At 40.1% G+C, this 21,881-nt stretch overlaps 1 protein-coding gene across 9 annotated transcripts in view; it reads left to right on the top strand.

Annotated features, from left to right (window-relative positions):
• daam2 (dishevelled associated activator of morphogenesis 2) overlaps positions 1 to 21,881 on the top strand; it is a 115,427-nt gene that overhangs the window by 89,359 nt on the left and 4,187 nt on the right. For 3 of the 9 annotated variants that reach the window (XM_085142551.1, XM_085142553.1, XM_085142554.1), the window contains exons 12-26: positions 1,472 to 1,495; positions 1,974 to 2,032; positions 2,152 to 2,336; positions 2,440 to 2,745; positions 3,456 to 3,563; positions 4,906 to 4,935; positions 7,659 to 7,765; positions 9,608 to 9,692; positions 10,226 to 10,332; positions 11,076 to 11,164; positions 13,776 to 13,944; positions 14,877 to 14,984; positions 15,207 to 15,267; positions 15,572 to 15,703; positions 21,670 to 21,840. In XM_085142551.1, the coding sequence (XP_084998677.1) occupies positions 1,472 to 1,495; positions 1,974 to 2,032; positions 2,152 to 2,336; positions 2,440 to 2,745; positions 3,456 to 3,563; positions 4,906 to 4,935; positions 7,659 to 7,765; positions 9,608 to 9,692; positions 10,226 to 10,332; positions 11,076 to 11,164; positions 13,776 to 13,944; positions 14,877 to 14,984; positions 15,207 to 15,267; positions 15,572 to 15,703; positions 21,670 to 21,840 (1,741 nt within the window). The remainder of the gene's footprint in view (positions 1 to 1,471; positions 1,496 to 1,973; positions 2,033 to 2,151; positions 2,337 to 2,439; positions 2,746 to 3,455; positions 3,564 to 4,905; positions 4,936 to 7,658; positions 7,766 to 9,607; positions 9,693 to 10,225; positions 10,333 to 11,075; positions 11,165 to 13,775; positions 13,945 to 14,876; positions 14,985 to 15,206; positions 15,268 to 15,571; positions 15,704 to 21,669; positions 21,841 to 21,881) is intronic. The other 6 variants (XM_085142555.1, XM_085142557.1, XM_085142558.1 and 3 more) reach the window with 6 other exon arrangements.

The raw sequence follows: 21,881 nt of genomic DNA, 5'->3' as shown, positions 1-21,881 counted from the left end.
ACAGACTGAATTTAGAGCTCTGTCTTTGCCGTAGCTTGGTGCTGTCATTCTTCTCTTCAGTTCTCCTCAATTTTGTTATTTTTAAAAGCAAGCTTACCATAACAGATGACTGTGTTTAGTCTTTGTGGTGAAAGCACCATAAAACATGTAGCTTGGTGAAGTATTCACCCACTGTTGTTAGTGCAATCAGCACGCTTGAGCAGAATTCTTTCCAGTAGCGATCAGAATGCAAACTTGGATGCTGCATCTGAGCCTGGATGCCCATTGCTATCAACTGAAGATGCATCAGAGTGGTGGAAACCTTCCCCTCACTTTACATTTGCTGCCAGCCTCTTCTTGTGTTTCCATAAACTCTCTTAGAATAAATGTTGCCTGGAAAAAGCGTGTATAAGCTGCGATTTCCTTACCGGATCGGCTGCACGCAGGAGGTCCTGACGGTTAACGGGTAAAAAACGTACGACTAGTGCCGTGTTAGCTCAGATGGTGGAGCGCATGTTAAAACAACTGTTAAAACAGCCGGGAGACAAAGTCATTCATCATCTGTGGTCACTATGACGACGGCTCTGAATACTCACACGTGTGCCCGACCCCAGAATTAACACTCTTGTACAAATCACATTTTTCCACAGTCATGCAAAAATGTTTATTTGACCAGTCAACAAAAACTGATTGTGTCTTTTTGTTTTAATCAGTTGGATCCTTTTAACATTGCTTCAACTATAAATAGAGCAGCATTGACTCTGTAATCAACTTCTTAAACACGACCACTTTAAAGGCCCCGAAACTGACTAATGCCCAGTTTGCTTTCCTGGTGTGAACTGATGCCTTTAAGTGTGAACCATCATCACAGTGGGTATTATTGTCCTCTGTGGCAGCCAGTCTATGGAGGACCAAAAGTGCCAAAACTATCCAAAACTTCCAAAACTATGAAAACCAAATAAATAAATATATGAATAAATTACAATTTATATTTACAATCTAAATCTTTACCTGTTGTTTTTTGGTTTTTGGTTTTTGGTTTAAATTGTTGAATAGATTAGAAAAAATAATGAAAAATAAATGAAAGCAATATTTTATTTATTGTAACTATTGTATTTTAATATAATCATAGTTACATCTATTTTCTTAATGTATTATTTAACAAATTAAGTTTAAAAAAAAACAAAAAACAAAATTTAAGTGGGTAAATTGATAAATTCACGCAAATAAATCAAAACACAGCAATTAATGAAAAAATAAATTTCTTCTTTTAAAAAATAATTGGTTTTTTTAATATATTTTTAAATTATATTTTTATAATTAAAAATATAATTTTTAATTATAAAATTAATTTTTTTTAATTATATTATTTATTATTACAATCCTATTTTTGGTGCATTGATTGTCTAATATTTTATGTATTTAGGCTCCTTGTTAAGCACAGCTTTTCTGTGAGTAGTGATGATGCAACATGTTTTTCTCTCAACTCTAGCCAAAGCTACCAGTGGAGCTCAAGGTTTCACTTTCCACTATTTCTCCTACAATTAAAAAAAAAAATCCCACTAAATACAATGTATTTATTAACTTACACTTATATCTCATATTTGTGTTTTTTGTTTACATGTACAATAATCGGCAATGCGCATTCCTTACCTCCTTTAACCTTAATTTTAAAACTAAACATAACTTTAACCTCAATCTGAGCCAAGAACCAGGAGTTAGAACTCATAACAGATAACTGACAGGTTTTATTTGAGCACTAATGCTGTATAATGATGCTTAAAAGAGGAAACTGCAAGAAACCGGTCAATGCAGGAAATAAATCTCAATCCCTCTCGCAAAGATGAAGTTATAGCAGAAGTAACCCTGATCAATGGGTTTCTCAAATGTCCTGTATTGACATGTTTGGACTGAAGTTTCCTCTTACATGCAAGAATTCTTTGCAGACCAGTGTCCACTTTCTCTGTGCTTATTTTTGTCTGTCTGCCTCACAGGTTGGTCAATGAAAATGAGGTGAAACAATGGCGAGAACAAGCAGAGAAATTCAGAAAAGGTAAAGCTAAAGTTCACCAGAACCCATCATGGTTTTATCTTTCTTCTTGCCTGTATTCACTGTTATCCAAATCTGCTAACACCGTGCCAACCCATTGCTCCACCACTGTTTGATTTTAGAGCATGCAGAGCTGCTAGCTAAACTGGAGCGGAAAGAGCGGGAGTGTGAGACCAAAACGCAGGAAAAAGAGGACATGATGAAGACTTTGAACAAGATGAAGGATAAACTACAGCGTGAAGGTGTGGAGCTGCGCTCGGCCCGGGAACAAGTGCTGGACCTGTCGTCGCGCATCAATGACATCTCTGTGAGCTGCTAATGTTTATGTTTAATTTATTCATCAATTTAAAGTAATTTGTAATCACTTTTTTACGGTTTATTTAGTAACTGATCTTTCATTTGACCTCCAGCAGGGCGGAAATGTATCCTTCCCACCTCCCCCTCCTCCTCCTGGCGGCCCTATGCCTCCGCCTCCACTACCTATGACATGCGGCTTTCCTCCACCCCCACCTCCTCTACCATTCAGTTGCCCGCCACCCCCACCTCCACCTCCTCCACCTGGGGCACCACCTCCTCCACCAGGAGCCCCACCTATTTTTGGAGCTCCGCCTCCTCCCATTCCCTCATCGTTTAACTCGATGAGCAGCATGCACTCCAAGTCCATCCCTCAGCCTTCACATCCTTTGAAGTCCTTCAACTGGGCCAAACTAGGAGAGGTGAGTGAACATGGAAAACTGCATTGTTAAACTAATGGGTGGGGGTCATTCAAGCCATGGTTTTCCCAAAACGTAAGCGCATTATCATAAAAGGGTTGAACTATCGTTTGTGTATAAAAGGTGAACATGCCCGGCCATTAATTTGTGACATATATATGTCTGTATATTGTTGTCAAAATTAGAAGATTTTCTAATTTCTAGTATTACTCTTCTGGGCATAGACTGTATATAAAAGATGGAAAGATGGAGTCTCATTTTGAAGCCTCAACTTTGGCGTTCTGGTAACCGGCACATCTACTTTGTGGAAATGTATTTTTTGGAACTTCTACATTTGCTTTTTCAGCCTCAGAGGTTTTCTTTTGTCATTTTTTATGTAACACTGCATCTTCAGTTCAGTTCACCTTCAGTTCATCATATTCTAAGTCCCATCTACCACTTCACTCAGCTTCTGTGCTCATAGCCAAAGCTGCCTGCCTCAGCAACCATGTAAGGATGTCCCCACTCTGTGACATCCCACAGAGGAGAGGATGAAAAAAACATCCTGAAGTGGAGTGTTTAGAGCAGTCTGAAGCCTGAAAATTCTGGCGCGCAGTGATTGTTTGTACATATGCTGACCTCATATTTTGAACTGTAACAGTTTTAAAATGAGCAATTGTGAATGAATCGGTGTATACGCATGAACCTCTTATGTCACTCCACCCTGTTTTTAGAACATGATCAATGGCACCATCTGGAGCGACATCGATGATCTGAGAGCTTTCAAGATCCTCGACCTGAAAGACATAGAGAAGATGTTTTCAGCATATCAGAGACAACAGGTTTGGATTTGTTTGGAAGTGGCTTGTAGTTTTATGACTTGGAAGTGAGTGTGAGAGTGTGTGCGTATAAGCAATTGTTTTGTGTGTGTGGAGTACCATATTGGCCTAGATTCTTGAAATGTGTGTATTAGTGAAGGTGTGTGTGACAGGCTAAAGGGTGGGTTGTGTAAAGAGGAACTCTTGAGAGCGCCACGGTCCAGCTCCGGGCTAACATGAGCAGCTGTTCACTGCTGAATGCCTTATTGTAGAGATGCCACAGAGCTGCTGCTTTGCACTAGTGTCTGCAGAGCATTTGTGTGAGACCTTGACTGGTTCTTCATGGGCTCATGAATCAGGGCAACATGTAGGAAACCGCTGAAGTCACGAGGAGTCACGATACAGGAAACTTTTTACCAAAGCGAAAATAAAGAGGCCATCCACTAATAGGATAATTGTCTTGGTGGCAACACCATACAGTGCGACGCAATTACACCCCTCTGTGCCACAAACTAATTGCACACCACTTGTCATGTGGTAATATTGGGTGGAATTACACAAACTGATATATTACGCAGATTTAAATATGTTTAAGTGGAATGTTAATTTGCTGTAATTAGTTGGCTCAATGCAAAGTCTCTTTTGAAGCATTAACATTGTTGAATTCCTTTGTAATGTATTTTACAGTGTCGCTTAAAAGCCTTCTGACAGCCTTAAGCCCATCCTCTCTTTGCAGGCTTTTATTAAAGAGGAATGGGTCACTTGAGGTTGTTTCTGACAGTGATTTACTGTGGGTATTTATTTATACAGAGCAGGTTTTTATTGGCGCAGGCCAACGGTTAAATTCAGATCTCTATGGACGTAGCCACATAAAACCCAACATCTTCCTGGCTTTGACAACTCGATTCCATTTGGCTAGATTTGATTCAGCTGGACGGTATTGCAGTGTTTATTCATGGCATAATTACTTATTTTAAGCTTGTCACTGGTCCTTCTACTTTAAAATGGGCTTTTGTTTACATTTGCCCTCGGTAGGATTAGTTACCGCAGTCATTTTTCATGGTTGTGTTTTTCCACGTCAAGGCAGATGTAGATGCAATCAAAAGAATTCATTATAACAATCACGACCTCTTTGAGAAGACAGAAACCAAATTTATGCAGTACAGAGAGGTTTAGATTCATGAGCCCCTGATGACTCGGACGGTAGATGATTTTTCTCACAGAGGGCTTCCCGGCTTCAGCTTGTAGTGTGCGTAGTTATATTTCTTTGCTCTAGCCACCACCTTTTTTCTGCTTGATGTGCTAATCTTTGCATGTGTTTTCAATTTTTTTTGTGTCTCTCTGCACTCTTCGACTGCCTGGGCAGGACCTGCTCACTAACCAATCCTTCAAACAGGTGAGTTTAAATCCTCTAGCTTCTCAACCATCTTTATTTCTCTGTTATCTTCTCTTCTGCAACAAAGAAGCAGCCAGCCAGCCAGCCAGCTAGAATAGTGTAATGAATGGGTTTGAATGTATGAACTTTGATCGGCATACCTTAGCATCAAGATTTTGAATATTAATAATAAGTCATACAGTGTAAAAGTTATGACATAAAATGATCCTGTGCAGTTTCCTAATGCCAAAGCATTCTCATAGCTTAACGACAGAACACATGCACTGCAGCCCTGAACGTTTCTCAACATTATTATACCTAAATATGTTAGAACAAAAACATCAGTCAAATCAAATATCTCTCTAGCATTGTGTGGAGTTGATATGCAAAAACCATGGACTGTATATCAAAGATGGATGTGGCCATAGTGATATCACCTTTTGGCTTTGGGGACATTGTAAAGCTGTAAGATTAGCATTACCATTACTACCATGCTGGCTTTTTGGAGCCAGAAGTTACTATATTTAGATGACAGTGGACTAATATGTTAGCAGCAAATGCAACCTAGCTTGTTCGCAATAGACGGACCCACATATCTGCTAATTTTGCTAACAGACTAAGGAAACATTAAAACCAACCAGAACTGCTGTATGGTCCATACAACTGCACATCCAACAACTCATATTAATTCCTAGATATTTGTATTAGTAATTATCCAGAAGGCACCAACTTCACAAACATAGTGTAGCAAGACAGCTACAAGCATCCATTACCTATGTGGGCATATACCTCTCTAACAAAGCCGCCAATATCCAGGTGGAGAAGTTATTAAAAAAAGAAAAGAAATTAGGCACTGTAAAATTTTTATGAACCATTTTTTTTACCAAGCTGTACGCATGTTTATGTTTGCTGTAAACTTATATGGTTTAACATGCAAGTTTTTGCGGGTTGACAAACTGTGGGAGCTAGCGGCCACTAGTGGCCACTAGAGGAACTGCAGTTTTTGTGTTGGCTTTGTTTTCAGCTTAATTCTAGGCTCTAGCACTACAAAGGCAGTAAAGAGAGGCAGAGGGCATGGTGTTGGTCCAAATCAGATAAATGACTTTTAACCAGGAAACACAAGTTTGTGTGCCATTTGAGATCTTATCTTAATTGCTTTTTTTTCCATTCTCTGTTTGGTCAGTTTAAGCACCAAAATTGTCACCTAGTATAAAAACCTATTGTTTTTGTGTTTTGTTTTGTTTTGTTTTCGCTGAAACAGGCTTACCGTTTCTTTAAGATAATTGTTTTGGTTTTATGGCCCATGGTTTTGCAGTTTCCGTTCAATCTCACTGCCCTCGTTAGCACCATTTTCAGCCAAAGCTTTCTTCACCAAAAGAGTCTCGATGAGTGGAGTAAAACCAAATTTAGCAACAACATTAACCAGTGAGTACAGTGGAGAATTTGGGGAAAAAAATCCTCAGAAAAATTAGCAAAATTAGCAACAGTGCCAGTTGGTCTCAGGTTTCTCCTGGCATCTCTCTAGAAGTGCAGAAAACTTCCAGCAAACTATCTTATGTCATACACGCTTCATAAATCAGATTTTTTTCCACTGCTTTAAACTAAGGTTAATAATTCTCCAGTGTTAAAGATTTGATTTTCATCACTGGATAATATAATGGTGCCAATACAAATGAGTAGAGGGTCCACATTAATCCCAATCATCACTGCCTTATTACTCCTTATCTTGCCTGTTGTTATTGTGTTGATTACCATAATTACAATAATCATCTTTAATTTCTTTAATTATTCATTATAATCTCAGCTGGAAAAAGCCTGAATATGCAATTGTAAACGCCACATTTCCATCATTGTTACTTCATAGCTGTTAGAAAAGATAAAGCCTCCAGTTACACTTGGTTAAGTTGGCACAATAGCTTTCACCGCTTGTGCAGAGAGGGCTTTGGCAGTTTTCAGTGAATGGGAGTTGTCCCCCTAACCCGGTGCCAACCTCAGTTGGCTGCCAGGCACCTTGGGTCAGCACGGGCATGGAAAAACGACACTTTCTTTACAAGCCACATCTGTTTTACAAATGTCATACTCAACGACCTCAGGAAGAACGTTTTCTGGCAGGGAGGAAAGCAGATCGGACCATAAATAGAATGCGTTTAACATGCAGTCCTCTCAGACATGTGTTCTTTCCCCTGGTGCATTTTAATACTACATTTGTGCAGAGCTTACAGAAATATCTGACTGGCTTGCATCAAGCTATCAGCCATGTTTCCTGTTGCTCTGCAAAGTTTATAGGTTTGCCTGCATTGGATTTGCAATGGTGACTCACCAAAAAAATGTCCTCGCCCAAGACCTGCTGTAGAGTTATTATTATTTTTTTCCACAGCTTGTGTCACATGTTTTCATGCCCCTTCCCATCCTGAGTCAAGGAGTTTATAATGTTTAATGAGATGTGCGTTATGGCCTCAGAAAACTGCAAAAACAGGTCGGGGGAATGACTAAAGTGTTTGGCCAGAGTGCAGCCTTTTAGTCTGAGTTTGATAAATGATTAAACAACTGCAACAAACTGTCTTTGGTAGTTTAAAGCAGAGTTTCGTGAATCTGTTCTAAATTATCACATTGTTAAACGCTCAGAAGGGGTCGTCTCTCAACCAGCTAAAGATGTCATGCAGATGCGAGGAAAAGACGTTACAGTGTGCACGCTTTGCATTTTATGCGAGCAAAACGTAATCTGTTTTTCTGTCTTTCTGCAGAAAGAGACTGGCTCGATGGATGACATATACGTCAGCACGCGGAAGGTCAAAGAGCTGTCAGTCATTGATGGCAGACGTGCACAGAATTGTGTCATCCTGCTTTCAAAGTAAGGGGCTTCGGCTTGAATGATTAATCATAGTGTATCGCATCAACAGTAAACAGCTGATTAGCATCTGCTGTGAGATCTTGATGCGCTGCAACTTGCAAGGCTGCCTTTTGAGTTACTCTTACGCCGATTACACTAACGTATGACATACATGTGAGTCTTTTGTAAATGCTGTAACAAATTGTAACTGTTATGCTAAAAAAGTCCGGCTTTATTTTTTAATTTTTCTCTTGAATTAGACTTATAGATCAGGTTATTTCAAAGCTAAAGGTTTTTCCTTCCCTTCTATATACCATGTATGATGAGTTTGTCCTCCCACGTATACATGTATCGCTGACACCGGACTCTTCTCAGCATGCAAATCTCAGACAAGAATGTTGGCTTCAAATTTGATTATTCTCTTCAATAAGCCGGCTTTTATTTCTTTATTTATTTTAACGAGCTTGAGAAGGTCTTTCATGCTTTTATTACATCCAGTCTCCACTACAGTCTGAAGAGATTATTGGTTTTATTTTGAAGTGTGCAGGCTTATTTCCTGATAGTTGAGAAGTAAATGTAGGAATATTTTTGCCTATGGTTACAGTGTTATATTGGATACCTCCTCATTAAATTAAGCAATAATTTTATAAAAAATATTTAAAATATTATAAACAAGTGAAACGTTTAGCCTCAGGTTATTTGTCAGACCTGGAACACTCTTAAGCCTGGTTCGCTTGGGTCATTAAACCAGTAGCTTTTAAGTCCTGATTTCTAGATTCATGCCTAGTGTAACTCTAACCGGACCTTTTCACTTAAACCTTTTTAATCTTTTCTTTTTAATCATATTCAGATCTTCTCTGGAAACCTATCTTTTCCAGCTAATTCCTTCGGCTTAGGTCCAACATGACTGTTTCCAAGAGTTTCCCAGGTTTTTTTTTTTCTGGACTACTTGCAGCATGTTTTTTGTTTTTATTTTATTTTATTTTTTTGCTTTGTTGTATTTGCAGTGGTTGGAGCTCACTCAGCCACAGTAATTATCTGCTAATTAGTTTTATAGTGCTGAAGAAATGGCCTCAGCGCAGGCCACTGATAAATAAGTAACATTAGGTCAGGGGTTAGAGCACTAACTCTGTGTGGGAGCTGCTTGGGATGATGGCCTCATGCATCTAGAGCCAGAAATGTGTTTTTAATAGACACCTAGGCCATCTGTGAGTGTAACTCAATCCATACATCTTTATCAGAAAGCATTATATAGCTAAAGCAACATCTTGGAAAGTAATGTTCTGATTTCTACTGTGAAAATTCGGTCTATCATTACACATTCAGCTACAAGCAGACTCTACATTGAGTCGCTTACATTATATTAACTTGCATTTATTCAACCCTAGTCCCCCACCCAAGGGCTTTTGAATCCCTCTGCATCTGAACCTGAATCAATTGTCATCATTTAAGATCCACTTGGCAATATGGCTCCTATTTGTCTGTCTCCTAATAGCGCTGGTCCGAAGCCCTTTTGAGAATTTAAGCTCTACCCCCCTCTACAGATCAATACATATGCTTTCTGAGCTCTTTGTGTGTCTGACAAAACATCAGCGTGGTCCCTGAACTCCTTTTCGTGTCAATAGCAAATGACCCTGGGCTACAGACTAGACCCAAATGGGGTTGGCAGTTGGTCAATAAGGGTTTGCTGCACAGAGTAACAATGCTGTTATTGATTGCAACCCGGCTCAGTGATCAGATGCACTGAAAACAGCTGGCAGTGTTCCCGGGGTTTGTCACTGGTCCAGGCTGGTATTATGAGCAATGAGCTAGTCCACTAGTAGTTCTTTTACTGTAATGAAGTTGTTGTTTTTTACTCTTTAGATTAAAAATGAGCAATGAAGAAATCAAGAGGGCAATCCTGGAGATGGATGAGAGAGAAGAGCTTGCTAAAGATATGCTGGAGCAGGTATGGTCCAGTGAAAATAAGCTTTTCAGGGTTTTTGCGACTGGTTGGGTCAAAACAATGTCCCTATACTTGCTTTATTATGGAAAGAAAATGTAATTATTGATGATAATCAAGCTTCAAAGGAGTCTGAGGCAATGTAAAAAAAAAAAAAAAGTGAATAAAAGCAGAATGCAATAGTTAGTAAATCTTAATGATATATTTATTTGGGATTGGTGCATTACTGTAAAGTAAAATAACAAGGTGAAACATTTCGCAAAGAGTAGAAGTAAAAAAAAAGAGATGTTGTTCACTGCATGGAGTTTAACAATAATGTGTCTAAATGTAAAATAAAGAAGAATTTGCAGATTATCTACAGTTGCTAATTTCATGATTAGATTAAGAGCAGCCTGTGAAATCTCTGTACACAAGGCACAAAGCTACAATCTATTGTTAAATATTGTTGCTCCACGGCATTAAAACAGACCCGATTCTGTCGTTTAAAATGCTGCCAACAGTCTTCTGCGTGAACTTTTGGATTCTTGTTGTCTTTCTAGCTTTTGAAGTTTGTCCCAGAGAAAAGTGATATCGACCTGTTGGAGGAGCACAAACATGAGCTGGAGAGGATGGCCCGGGCTGATCGCTTCCTCTTTGAGATGAGCAGGTAAGCATAGTGTGATACTCGGCTTCAGGTAACAACATCCATGCTAGGTTAGGCGTATAATTCATATGTTTCACTGCAGTTTTAATTTACTAATTTTAAAGGAACTTAATTTCTAACAAGCTGCAACAGATTTAATGCAAAATGAAAAGATCATCCAGTCAGGGAATGGGTGCTAAATTGATAGCTTTCAATGCACGGAGACAAGGGTGGAATCCCAAACAAGCCTCAAGCTTGGGTGTGATTCTTTTTTTTTAGCTGAAGAAACTAGTCTTGTTTTGACAACTGTAGTAACACCAATGCCTAAATCAATGCCTTTTTCCTAGATGCTGTTCTTGTTTTCAGAACTCTTTTTTTCCTGACAGATAAATCTGTTTGTTTCCTTTTAATGAAATATCACCTTTCCACTTTGTTTCCTCTGCTACTACCCTTTTGACCACATATCCGCTGGTCTGAGGAACGCATCTGGGAATTAGTTAGTTCCTTTTTTTGCAATTTAATATCCTGAGTCCCTCTTTGAAATCCCCCCCACCCCCTCCTTTGGTGAACTTTTGAGCAAGTCTAACAAATCCATTTGTCAACTCTCCATTTTGATAGGCGCTTATTGGATGATAATGCAGTGAAAACTGAGAGAGGGAGTTTTGCACAGTTGAGTGACTTCTAGCTTTGAACTTGGACTCCCTTGGAGACAGATGTAACTCACCTCCCCCCTTTTCCCCCCTCTTTCACTCTTTTCTCCTCAACAGAATTGACCATTACCAGCAGAGACTGCAGGCTCTGTTCTTTAAGAAGAAGTTTGCAGAGCGTCTTGCTGAAACAAAGCCTAAGGTTGAAGGTAAGAACAAACACCTCAGAGGCCACTGTAAGGTTATGTAAACATGAACTTTGTTTCTTGGATCCCCATTTTTGTATAAAACACATCAGTGACAGTTTCACTCGTGCAAACGGGAATTCACCTCCATTTGTGTTGCCCTGCTCAAACTTGTGCCAATGCCCCATCATTGCATTGGCTTTCTATGTGCATGAAAATTTTGCTTCATGTTTTCATCTAGGCTTTTCTTGCTACTTCTCTCTGCACCATAGCTGCACATGTGCGCTGATGCGAGGAAACCAAATCCAGCAGGGATTTAAATTTTGTGGCAGCTAAAGGAAAAGAGAAATATGGTTAAAAAAATGTTTAATTATATAAACAGTGAAAAGCAAACAGTGAAAAATTAACTAGATTATTTGGCTTTTAAAACAGAACTGTAATCCCAGTGCCCCTCAGTGCTGCTGCTGAGTAATGAGAGGAAAAACAAAAACACACACACACACAGTTGCCATAAAATGGAGCTATGTATTTGTGACCTATTTTTACAGATTATGTTGAGCAAGAACGGAGCTTGCAGCTGATTGCTTCAGATGGGGTGGAGACAGTCATAAAATATTGCATAATGGCAGCTTTTCCTTAGAAAGCCAGAAATATTAGTTGACCTTAGATTCGATTCATGCATCAGAACTGTCGTCAAACAGTCTTTTGACGCAGTTTGACAGAAAAATGGAAAAGAAGATTACATTTTCGAGCACTTATTTTCTTTTTAGGGCACACAGTTACACACCCAGAAACAAAACAACGTTTCCCACACTAGAAATGTCATCAGCCGCGAACACCAAGACCAAAGCTTTTTCACAATTCTACCTTTGTGTTAAATTTGTGTGTGCGTGTGCATGATGCGAGAGGGCGGTCAACTATGTATGGGTTTTTTTCCCCCATCAAGCCAGCTTTCAGGTTACCAGGGAGGCTGTTTTGGAAAGCTGGCCCATGTTAAGAGCGGAGAGCGTCTCTTGTAAATGCTGCAGCTAACTTCAAAGAGTGAGGGAAAAGGCTTCCAGTGAGGTTCATAGCCATGTGTGCATGCACGTGCATGCACAGGGTGTGTCGTGACTGAGTCTCTTTGAGCCAGATCTACTTTAAAGACACTGCTCTGCTGGCCTGAATGTTTTTTTCTGGCCTTTGATGAGCATCACATCGCTTATGAGAGCAACGTTTTATTTGCTGACTGGTAGTTCAGCTTGTGTGTGCTGTGGGACATTTGTCAGATCGTCTGAGAACAAGTAAAAATGTTGCAGCTAATCACCAGTGATTGAAACAGGAGCCAAGAAGCACAAAAAATAAATGAATAATTTCTTTCAGTGTAGGTCTGGACCAATAGTCAAACTGCTGAACTTAAACCGTCAATTGAGTTAGCGTTTTCTTTTTGCAATTATTTTTTAAAAAGAAATAATTTTTTAAATGGCCCCGTTTTTTGGTTTTGTTTTTTTACTATTTCCTCATAGTCGTGAAAAATACATTAAATAAGTCAATTTGACTCCTGTCTTTAATGTCTTGCACAGCTTGCAGAGATTGTGTTTTATGTAGCATTAACACACATAATGAATACTGGCAAAATGCTTTTATTAACCACACATACAGTGCATGTGTAACACTGTTACTGTTACTTAAGTGACATTTTGCATGTCGTGTCCACAGTATTTATTCACTTTGGTCACATTTTAAAAATGTCACCGGTGTAGTAAAACATGCTTTTTAGTCATAAACAGCAGCTTCACTTCCGGTCCAGATCTCTCTGGATACAGACTTTATTTGTTTGCTTTTTTTGGATCCCCTCTTCTAAAATGAATTCGGCGCCTCTGCTTCTGATCCCTCGATGGACTGGAAATAAAGTACAGGCATCCTGTGAGTTGGTGGATCCGCTCAGACCTCCAGAATCCCAAAATATTTGCAGACCACAGTCTTTGTGGATGACCGTAATAAAGTGTTCATCCCCTATTATTATTCATGTTGCTTTGTCATATACTCTGCATGGGTCTATATTTCCCTGGACCACCCAGCATGTTCAATAGAAGCCTTTCAGAAGACAGCGCGGTGTTCAGCCAGCAGAACCCTGACAGCAGAGCCAGAAGACTGATTCCCATGCTGCATCACAGCACAAAGAACTGTAACAATAACAAGATGAAACTTGTTAATGATTTTCACATTCACACTGAGGTTTCCTCTGTGGAGACAGGGAACCACCTGCACTTTGCCAGACCTTGCAGCTCTCTGGAGGAAAAAGGCTGACACTACAGAGTTATGTTTGGAATATTCACTCCCCCTGCTGTTTTATGGATGGATGGAAGGACTCGATGGGTTTCCCCACCGAGCTGCCCAGTTGTTTTGGGAAATATTGATCACTCATCATGAAGGATGTTAGAAATGAAGGAAAGGATGGTGATTTTTAGGTTGTATGCGTGCCTGTGGGTTTGAGTAGAGTAACAGAATGGAAGGAGATGGTGAAAGCCCAGAGTGTTATGTAATATGAAAAGCTGAGAGTGCACACATATCAGTCACCAGCTAAATGATGTCTCCAGCTGCAACCCTCACTCTCTCTCTCTCTCTCTCTCTCTCCCTCTTCATTTTCCTACAGCCATCCTGAACGCGTCCAAGGAGGTGGTCCGGAGCAAACGTTTGACTCAGGTCCTGGAGGTGGTGCTGGCCTTCGGCAACTTCATGAACAAAGGCCAGAGAGGCAACGCCTTCGGGTTTAAGATCTCCAGCCTCAACAAGATCGCTGACACCAAGTCCAGCATAGACAGGTGGGCTGTCTTCAGTTAACCCACTTTGTTACAAGTGTTGACTTACGCTGCGGGCCTTCTTGTTTATTGGAGTGACTATATTTGGATAAGTGCTTTAGTTTATTTGGATAGGTTAGTTTACAGTTTTAGCAATCTCGGTTAGCAAGTTGCATTTATAGGACTTATGGGTGCATAAAATGCTGAATAAAATCCAAGAATTTCACTTACCAAAAAGCTGACAACAGACTTCTTAGATGGTCTGTCAGTACAATTACCCACACAGCAAGCATTAAAAGTTGTAGGTGCATTAAAAATTATCTAAAGAACACCAGCAGCACAAACATGCTCCCGAGATCTAGTTCAATGATCTAACAGGCTGAGCTAAATCCTAGCCGGCAGCTAGCAACCACAGCTGGCTGTGTTTCCATCTACCTGTCAGTCAAAGAGCCCACGGCCCTAATAATTCAAACCTTAAGCCCTAATACAACTGAAACAAGTACATTTGTTTCCTTTTGTTAGTTTACTTTACACCTTTGCCTTAGGATTAAGTATCTCAGCTCTGCGTCATGTTCATGTTACAATTGCTCATCTTTAAATGGTAAAAAAAAACCCCTCAGATACGGATGTTGATTGTGCAAAGTTATACTAAATCCTAACTCAAGAGAGCCAATGCTTGCATCAGTTGCATGCACAGAACCGTGCCATGCTCAGCGGGTGCACTCACTGAGTACATCTATCAGTAAATATCATGTACTGCAACTCTTGTGCCAGTGCAATTTCTGTATATGTTGATGTATCTTATAGTTAGTATGGAATTAATAGCAAAGACCTGTGTTCTAAATAAAGTGAGGAAAAATAAAGATAAAGGAGGCTATTCCTTATCCTTCCATGAATTACTTTGGTTAATTCTGTTTTGCTTGATTCTATTTTCCTTTTTATTTATTATTCGACAGGAACATAACCATGTTGCACTACTTGATCATGATCTTTGAGAAGAACTACCCGGACACGCTTCACATCCAGCAGGACCTCGGCAGCGTACCAGAAGCTGCCAAAGTCAAGTAAGTGTGCAATATTTCACTTGAGGGAAAAGAGCATTTCTCCCTCTGACTGCATGTGGTTACAGTAGGACCGTGTCAGCTGTAACTTGAGTAAAATTGTTTATGATTTTTAATATGTTGAGGAAATTCTTGATAAAAAGCAACAGACAATGTGAGTTGTGACACACATAAATAAACAGCTAACAAAATTTGTCTTCATATTTGTCTTTCCTTCTTCTGCAGTTTGTCAGAGTTGGAAAAAGAAGTGCATAGTATCAGAAGTGGACTGAAGGCACTGGAGGCGGTAAGTTGTTGTGCGTTTGTGTCACGCTCCCTCCCATCGGTTCTTCTCCTGTCTGTAATTATGTTTTCGAGCAGTGCGGAGATGGGCAGCAGGGCGAGGTGTTTAAATGCTGGTAATGTTCCACGCTCTGCGACACAGAAAGCGACATGTCATGTTTTCTGCCACACGCGAACACGAGCGCTACAGCACAAATATGCACACCCGAGTTCCAAGAAAGCTCAAGTGAAACTAATTGTAATGAAGCATGCTTCAGCCTCAGAGACCGACCAATCACACGCCTCTCGTCTCGTTTTACCCGCATTAGGAGCTGCACTACCAGCAGAGCAGGACGAGGGAACGAGGGGATAAGTTTGTGGCCGTGATTGGTGACTTCATCACGGTGGCTGGCTTCAGCTTCTCTGAACTGGAGGACCAGCTGAGTGAAGCCAAGGACAAGGTAACCAAATATTTAACCGCTCATATTTGGGTCGTACTGTAAGTGTAAGTTCATATGAGCGTGTGGGTGGCGAGGCAACTTGCCAAGCTTTCATGTCAGAAAGACACAATAGCAGGAAAGATGAAAATTACAGAAACTGATGGGGGGAAAAAGAAACTTCTGAGCATCCCTCTTTGTCCAGCGGGATGACTTTAGGCAGGTCGGGGAAACCCAGCATTGAAAGATTACCCCGTACTCCCCTCACGTCTTCTCTTTTTGTCTGTCTCTGAATGATAGTGTTTTAAATCCACACACTTTTCTTTTTTACCACTGGGACAAATGCCCTTTGAACCATGCTGTCTCATGTATTGATGTATAGCAGGAGGTATGTAAGTTGAAGATATCAGTGGGACTTTGAGAATCCCAAAGTGTTGAAAAGATTTATGTGAACCCATTATTTAATTTCCAGGCCTTCGGGGATCTGCTGCACATTTAGCATGTCGATTCTGGCACGCTGAAACCTTATGAATCTTAGTATTAGCACATTTTATCATCAGAATTGTCTTCAAAAAGCCAACAAGTGGCATCACATTGTCCATTTGCATATTTTATATACAGTCTATGCCATGAACCAATTGAAAGGAGGACGTGTATTTCAGGTTGAGCCTCGTCTTTGCTTAATTATTTGTTGGAGGAGGAGGTCAGTAAAAAAAAAAAAAAAAAAAAAAAATGGAGGGAAAATGTTCTAGTTGGAACGTCACTGGAAGAGAAGGGGAGGATTTGGCTACCGCTGTAAAACAAAAAGACCTGTGTTCACCAGCCCAGACTGTGTCTGTGTGGTTGTTAAGTGGGGAGTCTGACACACTGATTCAGTGCTTGTCGAGGCCCTCTGACGCTCTGTTAAGTTTCCAGAGGAATAAAAAGATGGAAGTGTGGGCGTACGCTTCATCCTCAACAAGGTAGAAAACGACTAAATGGAGCAGGCAGCCTGCTGAGGCTCACACAGCACCCATGGCAACAAGCATGTCTGCATGCATGTCAGCGATGGAGATGCACACAGTGGAAAAATCACTAGAAAGGATTACGGTTGTTCTTGTGAGTTATAGAGAGAGACGTTTCATGAGGAGGGAAGGGAATTATTTCAAAAAAGCCAGGATTGGTTTATATTAACAGTCAAAGATTTTATATAAAGATAAGCATATTTACCCCGTTGCACCCTTCTTTCTAATATGGTCATTAATTTACAAAATGAGCATCGTGTTGTGTTTAGTAAGACTTGAAACTAGCAGTGGAGACCTTTTTAGCTGTTAAATGATCTTACAGAACAAGGTACATTTTCCTAAAGGCTTCTACACAATCACATTTTTACAACCAGACGAGACACCCCCTGCTGGCTGTTAGAAAGAATGCTTGTTTAAAAAACTCAGCACTGGCTTACATTTTCAGACCCATAAGTTAAGAATCAAAGCTTCATGTTTTGTCAAAAAAAAGTCAGAAAGGAAGCCAAGTGGACTGAATGAGAAATCAAAAGATTAAAAGAATTATGAGCAACAGTGGTAAAGGTGGCCTGTTGAAAAAGTTCAAGAACTAATGTGAATTTGGCCACCAAAAAGAACATTACAGACTGTTCCTGTGTCATCAATCTGCCTTGATAACAGAGCTTTTCAAGTCACACTTTCGTTGTTCATACAACCAAACCAGAGTCCCTGGATGTCTGGGTCCATTTGTTTTCAATGACGTTTTTTCTTTATACTGCTGCTAAACCTTCTCCAAAGCTTTCTGAACTGTAGTTTTAATACAGTGCCTGTTTTGCCACCTTACAGGTACTTATTAACTCTGTCTATTAAGTCTTTAAAGATCAACATAATGACCACCCTGTAGAGACATGATTAAATTAATCCATCACAGCATTTTTCACATTTGCCTGTTGTTGTCATTATTATTATTATTATTATTATTTTTATTATTATTCATCCATCAATCCTCTATCACGTATCCTTTTCAGGGTCGCGGGGGGGCTGTAACCTATCCCACCTGTCTTAGGGCGAGAGGCAGGGGTACACCCTGGACAGGTCGCCAGTCTGTCGCAGGGCTAACTACATCTACATAGACACGGACAAATTATTCGCACTCACATTCACACCCACAGGCAATTCAGAGTTTCAAATTAACATATCCCCACTAACTGCATGTCTTTAGACTGTGGGAGCAAGCCGGAGTACCCAGAGACATATACAAACTCCACACAGAAAGACCCCGACCTGATGATGGAATTGAACTCAGGACCTTTATGCTGTGAGGCAACAGTGTTAACCACCGTTATTGTTGTTGTCGTTGTTATTGTTAAAGTTAAAGGGTCTGCTTAAGCTTAACTTACCAGCTAGTAGACAGATTTTGCTCTATGCAGATTTTAAGAAGTAAACAATTGCTAAATTATTTTGAGACTGACTGGTTGCAGATATGGTAGACTCAAAATCAGAAGCATTGCTCAGATTGTAAGCATATATACCCAAATGACTGAAAGTTGTCTAGAACCTTTACTCATCTGGAAATACACCAGAAGATGTAACACTGATCGTCTTGCTACAAGTTTAAACTGGGAAACTTTAGGTTTCATTGAGCACTTTTGGTGCCTACATGATCTTAGGCCAGCAGGTTGTTGTGGCTGATCAGTACTTGGGTTTTGGAGTATCTGATGTTTAAGCATTGGAGGATGCTTGAGTCAGAGCCAGCACTCTTTTTGAGTAGCCAGGGTTTTTCTCAGAAGTGATGTTTACTTTCTAAGTGCCTCTTTAGCTTGCTTGGCAGCATGTTCGTATTAGCCAATGCCTCCAGACAAATGACTTGGTGAGGCTGACTGTGCATGTGCATCCTCCCCTCTGTCAGTTGGGGCCTTTTAGTGTGTCATGCTGTAATAAATGCCTCCATTCAGCAACTGTACTTAACCTTGGATTTCCTTTGACTATTTTTGTAATTAATTTATTTATTTTAAGGTGCATAAATTGCCTCTAAAAGCTGAGTACTGAGAGCATTTATCACTTTTTGTGAAGCTGTATCATCTGCTTCTTTCAACTGCTACCTTTAGGGTTTGCCGTAGAGGACCATTTGCCTCCATCTCAACCTATCCCTAGCATCCTCTTCTGTCACACCCATCCTCAGAAATGTCCTTTTCACTACATCCATGAATCTTCTCTGTGGTCTTCCTCTTTTCTTTCTACCTGGCAGCTCAATATACAACACCCTTTTTGCACTATATCCACTGTCCTTTCTCTGCACACAGCCTTTTCTCTCTAACTTTGTCTTCAAACTGAGCGGTCTCTCTGATGTGCTCATTTCTAATGTTGTCCAATCTGGTCTCCAGACTCTCCTCCCTACTCTCACTAGAGATCATAATGTCATCTGCAAACATCAGAGTCTACAGAGACTTCTGCCCGACATCATCTGTCAACCTGTCCATCACTGTTGCAAACAAGAAGGAGCTTAGATCCCCAATGTAATCACATTCCCACTTTGAACCCATCTGTCACTCCTAATATACACTTGTCCTTATACATGTCATACCCCAGTCTCACCTAACTTTCTCATAGAGCACAACGATTTCTCCCCTGGTACCCTAGCTCTAGATCCACAAAGACACAAAGCAACTGTTTCTGTTCTTCTCCATCAACATCTCATCTTCCAAAGCAAAAATTACATCTACGGTGCTCTTTCTAAGCATGAAAGCACACCGCTGCTCACCGATGATCACAGGAGGACCGATCATCTCGTACAGGGTTTTCATGTTGGATAAAATATGATTTATCTAATGTGTAAACAGATTCATTGAGTGTTTTTGAACTACAAACAGAGTTTTATTTATTTATTTTTTTTAAAGAAAAAGTCATAATTTAAAATCTATTATTAATAAAAATAAAGCACAATAAATAATCAGAGAATACAAAGAGATAATTGGCTCTCTCACAGAGCTCGCCTGTGTTTATTTTAGTGGTTGTGTGAAATGAGCTTCACAGTGTTGTAACTTCACATTCTTCATTTTATTGTGTGTGCAGGAGTACGTGTGTGTGTGCATGCGCGCGCGTGTGTTTACTCGTTTAGCTCAGACCCAAGGGGATGAGAGGAAACAGATTTGACCAGACACATAATTACTAGGAGAGAGAGAGTGATGACGGTGGGGTTGCCATGGAGACTAGTACCATAATGACAGGATGGTTTTATCACAACACGAGGACCATTTACAGTATGATGCTAACCTCACATAAACTAGAGTCATGTTTACTGTCACTGAACTCTCCCTGAAGATGAGACAGAGGATATAAGCACAGTGCAGAAGAGAACAACAGAGGCTGTTTTTACCTAAAGGGTTTAACATGTACCATTTGTTGTTTATTGTATTGAAATAAATCAACCAAAAAAGTAAATATATGAAGAGTCTTTGTCAGTGATCTGAGATGAGATATATTTTATTTATCCTAAAAGCTGGGAATTTTCACTTTAAAGGTGACTCTGTGAGAATAGGAAGGAGTGAGACAAAAATGAATATGAAAGCAGTGAAGAGGATGAAACTTTAATTTAGTGATGAAACTTTTATTAGAAGCTGGATCAGATGACCCTGAACCATCCCTAAGTTATGCTGCTATAGGCTCAGACTATTGGATGCTCCTCTTGATGCACACTCTTCTCTTTTCACTCTCTTTGTCTTCAACATGGCATATATTTTCAACATTTGCCTGCTCCCATAGTTTGATTGTATTCTTTGTTGTTTTTGTTTTCTCTTCTCTTTTTCCCTGCATTTCCCAACCAGTCGGGACAGATGACTACTCCTCCCTGAGTCTTGGTCTTCTTCCCCACCATTCAAGTACTTACAATAAAAAGCACCATGAGATGGCTTGGTGCTGTATAAATAAAATAGTTCAACTGAAATTTAATTAACGAATGAGTGAGAACTCTAATAACTAAGCTGAACTGGATTTTAGGGAAATCACATGCATTTTCTTCAGCTGAGATTTCCATGGTGCCTTTAGCGATATCTAGGAAGTCAGAGTATGGATAAATACTCATGGTTTGGGTTTGGAGTTTTTCCAGGAGATCTTGTTTTTCTCCGATGTTAAAAATGCATTTAGTTCATTTCCCCGTGCACTTGACCTGGGCACAGGAGAATGAACCCTCAAAAGCCCCCATGTGGCTTTTGAGGACTTGCTTCTCCTAATACTTGGGATGTTTTACATTTTCCCAATGGAGATAAATAAAGAATAACTACCCAGCTTGTTCTGTTCCATCCAAATGGCCAAATAAAAAGCCCAGCTTCAAATGCGCTTTGCAGATTGTGCTTGAATGTAGCCTCACCCTGAGTGTATTTTGAAACTTTATTTTTGCAAAATTTATAAAAGTTTGGGGTTTTTTTTTTCTTCAAATGATAGAATGAACAGCTGCTACCCTTTTAAAGAATACTGACTCTCACTTTCACTCTTTCAGTGTGGCCTGTTTATTGTCTTAAACCAAATGCATGTGTGACAGTTATGCTTTATGAAATCCAAATTTTTCCACAAATAATCTATCGCACATTATTTTGCAAAACTGGTCAGATGTGTTGCTAGTATCTGCCTCAAACCATGGCCTCTGCGCAGTACGGATTGTATCTTGTGGTGTTTTAGGACTGTGACTGGGCCTGTGTGTATGTGTGTGCGTGTAGTGGTCTGTAGTACTGCAGCACAAAGCTCAGTGTGGGAATGTAGAGCGTGTTTGGCCGCAGGCCTTGTCCTGGCGCAGAGCACCGAACAGCTTGAGCAGAACTGGGTGGACATACGGTGGTCAAATCATGCAGTCATTTCTTACTCGTGTATGTGTGTGTGTGTTAATTTCCAGCATGAATGGCAGTAGAGGAATTTTAAGAGCAGGCTCATAAGCTCATGTCCAGCCTGTATAATGACGCATTTGGTTTCAATGTGTTTAAAATTGTTTATTAATGACGGTATATGTGCTTTGTGCAGTTTGCCAAATCTCTGAAGCACTTTGGGGAGGAAGAAGGGAGAATGCAGCCGGATGAGTTTTTTGGGATCTTCGACACCTTCTTGCAGTCGTTCACCGAAGCACGACAGGACCTCGAGAACATGCAGCGACGCAAGGATGAGGAGGAGCGGAGGGCCCGGATGGAGGCGATGGTGAGACACACAAGCAGAGAATACACCTGAGGCAGTGATGA

This window comes from Neolamprologus multifasciatus, chromosome 19 (assembly GCF_963576455.1).
Source record: "Neolamprologus multifasciatus chromosome 19, fNeoMul1.2, whole genome shotgun sequence".
Lineage (NCBI taxonomy): Eukaryota > Metazoa > Chordata > Actinopteri > Cichliformes > Cichlidae > Neolamprologus > Neolamprologus multifasciatus.
The sequence above is the reverse complement of the archived record's forward strand: the minus strand, read 5'-3'. Positions and strand labels throughout refer to the sequence as shown.